The 4,208-nt window shown below is 39.8% G+C and overlaps 1 protein-coding gene across 1 annotated transcript; it reads right to left on the bottom strand.

The window, feature by feature from the left end:
* Positions 1 to 2,847: 2,847 nt before the first annotated feature.
* On the bottom strand, positions 2,848 to 3,861 carry LOC117539894 (trace amine-associated receptor 13c-like). The gene has a single exon (XM_034206250.1). The coding sequence runs from the start codon at positions 3,859 to 3,861 to the stop codon at positions 2,848 to 2,850; it is 1,014 nt and encodes a 337-aa protein (XP_034062141.1).
* Positions 3,862 to 4,208: the final 347 nt, after the last annotated feature.

Below are 4,208 nucleotides of genomic sequence, written 5' to 3'. Positions count from 1 at the left end.
ATATACAGTCTATGGGTTTCCCTCGACAAAAAAGCAATAAGATTTCTCCATAGGATTTTGGAAAATAGCTCGAAATAAGGTCAGTGGAAAACGAACCTGTTAGATAAATGCACGTTTTGTTCGGTCGGATCATATCCACATGTCTACCCTACTTTTATAATTTTTGAATCATAAATCTAATCGATAGAAGATAGATAGCGTCACTGCACCACTCTCACCGCCGTTAGAAAGTAGCAAGCAACTGAAGCAAGTGCAATTATGGAGGGTGGAGATTTGGAGGATTTAATCAAACATAATTGTACTAAACTTCCGCTACAACAGCAACAACAAATACAATCTGATGACAGGCCAATGCCCAAACTGGAGCTGTGTACAACGAGGAAAAAAGGAGCGAATCGGACGTAAAACGTCTCCTGATCTAGTTTGTGAATGAATGCTTATTAGAGTTTCGGCTGGAGAGTGCGTGCGGACCTGTCGGTTAGATAACAGGCGTGTGTAAGTCCTGCATCTGTATGATACAAATATGTGTAAAATGATACCGGGTGCTGTAATCACTCATCTGGTTACATTATTACATTGACCACCAGACCCAAAAGAAAGGACGTATTATTGGCTCCCCCTAATTTTTTCCCCACGCCACGCTACTGAAATGTACATGTTCGGGCCACTGCCTGACCGACTGATTGTTATAAAGTCAGGCTTTACAGAGCTTTAAATATATCAACACTACAGATTCAGGATAGAATAAAATACATGATAAAGAATGAATTAGACATCTCCAAAAGGCAAAAACACCAGACAAAAACCAAAGAGCATATATCGGCCACAGATGTGAAAAAATTAAAATGTACGGGACTTTTACAAATCTGAATCAATGATGTCAATCATTACTTAAGGATTTTGTTTGGATCTGCAAACATTTATTTTTCACAACTTGTGATACCTTTTTTAAATTGTATGTATTTTGCATTCAATTTGCAGATATTGTGCACACGTAAGCAGGGCCGCCCCTGGCCAAGTTGGGGCCCCAAGCGACATTGTGAGATGAGGCCCCCCCTAACCGACAGGAGTGAAAACGTCTGCATTTCCTGCCAAATACTAGCCTCAAAGAGATTACAATATAATTAATGCAAATAAACTACTTCTACTAATAATAATAATCATAATCAATTCAATAATATAAATACTATATTATTTTATTATAATATAGTTGTAATATAGTGAAGACAAAACATGCTTATGACATGCTCAAAAACTGATATGTCTTAAATCTGTATTCTAGTTCCCTCTGTCAGCAATGTATCAACAACTTCACACACATTTCTATCAGTATTTCTCTGTGTTGTGGTTGACATGATGATGACTGTTAGGAGTTAAGGGGAGAGGCTGAGCATCACCATGAAATGTGCAAATTGACATAAAAATGAATAAGAGGGGAACAAATGCTCCATGTTTTTTAGGCTGTAAACTTTAACTGTTATGTAAGCATCAGACAGACAGTGTATCACTCTTCCTCCTGTACATTAGCAGATAAAAGGCATAACATACTTGAATGAATGTTAAATAAAGAATGCTGGAAATAACTGCATCTCCATTAGCCTATATGCTATGCAGAGACTGCCTTCTTCATGTCGTGAATTGCAGCTGATGTTTTAATATGGCAATTGGTAATTTGACTTATACAACATTCGCAAGTTGTACATTTGACTCATACAATAACCCACCTTCGAATGATGCTCTAGTTTCTTCATGTTTTGTTTTTTTCCCTCTTGCTTGCTCCGGACTGAAACTGTCTTTTCACCGAAATCTCTTCACCTGCACTAGTGGCCGTATCAAAGCCGTGATTGGTCAGATGTCGATTCATTGCAACGGTGTCGGGTTACAGACATGCTCCCCTTGTCACCTCTCACTCTCGCGGGGGGGGGGGGGGGCGGAGAACTGAGCGGAGAACTGAGCGGAGAACTAAGCGGAGAACTGCGCACAGCAGCTGAGGCCCTCTGGGCGGGGCCCCATGCAGCCTGCATGATTGGCCTGTAGGGAGGGGCGGCCCTGCACGTAAGGATGACAAGATCAATGTGGAGGAACACTTAAAATATCAATAATCAATAATAACTGTTAAATATTTTATATTTTTTATTAAATCCTTAAATTCATATATTATTAACCTACCGACTTGTTAACCTACTCTAGTTTCAATGACAAAACATAAACAATTGTTCGCATTTATTCATAGTAACACCTTTAGTTATTCAAATTTCCATAAAATCAATAAAGTTCCTTATGTGGTAAATGGCGGTGGTGGCAAAATCCATAGGGACTTGGCTTGGCAACTGGAAGGTCACCAGTTCAAGTCCTGGCAAGACCAAGTGCTACCGAGGTGTCCCTGAGCAAGGCACCGTTCCTTACTCTGCTCACCAGGCGCCGTTCATAATGGCAGCCCACTGCTCCTAACACTAGGATGGGTCAAATGTAGAGAAACCATTTAGTTACATAGTACCTGTACTATGTAATGAAAAAAATGTACCTTCATTAGGGATCATAAACTGTTGGTCTTTCTTAAATGCAGGAATAGTTTTTTTAGATGGTGGCATTAACAGATTGAAATATTTTGACTTAATTGTAATTTTTACAATCATAATCACTATAAAGACGAATGCTCACCAAAAACCTGTCACAGGAAAATAAGGCACATTTCACACTTCCATTGGCTGAGCAAGAGAGATCAGCGGCAGGAAAAAAAGGATAAGCCTCCATGCATCTTTCATCTAGGTTTTGTTTTATCTGTAACAAATGCATTCAAAACGGCTCTTAATACAATCATTTCCATAACAATACTAACCACTGCTTTCATAAATGTGTAAGCACATTTATGGTTGAAGAATGGGGGTTAAGTATTTTCAGATTGACAATAAGATAAAAGCATTTCTTAAACCAAGGATAAAAGAAGGCATAGATTATTGGATTTAAGGTTGAGTTGAAGTAACCCAACCAAGCAAAAGCCTCGAAGAGAGCAGCAGGTGTGTTAAAGCCAGTGAAGGCATCGATTATTAGGTTCGTAAAAGACGGCATCCAACAAAAGATAAAGGCTCCAAGCACAATACCCAGAGTCTTTGCAGCCTTATGCTCAGACTGTTTAACCAACCCTCTGTCGTTTGAACAATTGCCCATATCTCCAATCTTTCTGACATGCTCTTTTGCCACGATAAATATTTTAGTGTACAGACAAACCATAACAGTGCAGGGAAAGAAAAATGTAGTTACACAGTCCAGGATTCCCCAAAGGGGGTTAAAGAAAAGGTTACAACTGCCGAGGCACTTTATCGATTCCATATACTCCTCTAACCCTACTACGTTAGCCTTTGAGTAAATTTGTCCATAACAGTAGAGGGCAGCCAACACCCAGCTTGCACATACCATAATCCACGCCACTGACATGGTGATATTCCTAGAGTAATGCAGAGGATTACATATTGCTTGTTGCCTGTCCACCGCAATACAAACGAGGTGGAATATAGAGACAGATACAAGAAACATATCAGAACTTGAGTGAAGCATACAGAAATCATCCCCGTAAAACCAGCAGCCATGAATGGTCCGAATGGTGCTGAAGGGCATCACAGCGACACCCACAAGAAGGTCTGAAAGAGCAAGAGATAAAACAAGCACATTGGTGGGATTATGCAACTGCTTGAAATGAGCTATTGATACCATGACAATAAAGTTCCCTATAATGGTAACCAGCATACATGAAACAAAGAACAAGTAAAGGGCGACTTTGGTCCCTGCATTGAACTGTTTCGTAACACACGAGGCATTAGAGCCCGGAAAACAGAACTGCTCCTGAGAAAGGCCAAACGTCATGATGGAACCAAAGATGTGATGCAGAGCCTCAACTGAGACACACATATCTGTTTTAGGGTTGATGGTTGTCTTAGCCACACACAAAAACAACTGCATCAACAACGCCTTCCAGTATGACGTCCTGGGCCATCCAATCAGAGAGGGTTTCATCAATGTATGACAGACAGCCTATCACACAATATTTTGTGTTTTAGAAAGACTGACAAACAAACAGTTATGTCATTTTTAAACTGAGTAAAGAACATTTTGTAAAGACATATGCTGCAGTTGACATGTACTTGTGTTGAAAAGTGATGGGGTCATCAGAGGTCAGAAGATTTTAAATGGTCTTCAACATATACACTTTT

The sequence above is a fragment of the Gymnodraco acuticeps genome, unplaced genomic scaffold, assembly GCF_902827175.1.
Source record: "Gymnodraco acuticeps unplaced genomic scaffold, fGymAcu1.1, whole genome shotgun sequence".
Taxonomy (NCBI): domain Eukaryota; kingdom Metazoa; phylum Chordata; class Actinopteri; order Perciformes; family Bathydraconidae; genus Gymnodraco; species Gymnodraco acuticeps.
This window is presented reverse-complemented; position numbering and strand designations above follow the sequence as displayed.

What these genes read in the sequence shown, in the direction of transcription:
- LOC117539894 (XM_034206250.1), bottom strand. Translation starts at nt 3,861, where the DNA reads ATGACGTTTGGCCTTTCTCAGGAGCAGTTCTGTTTTCCGGGCTCTAAT.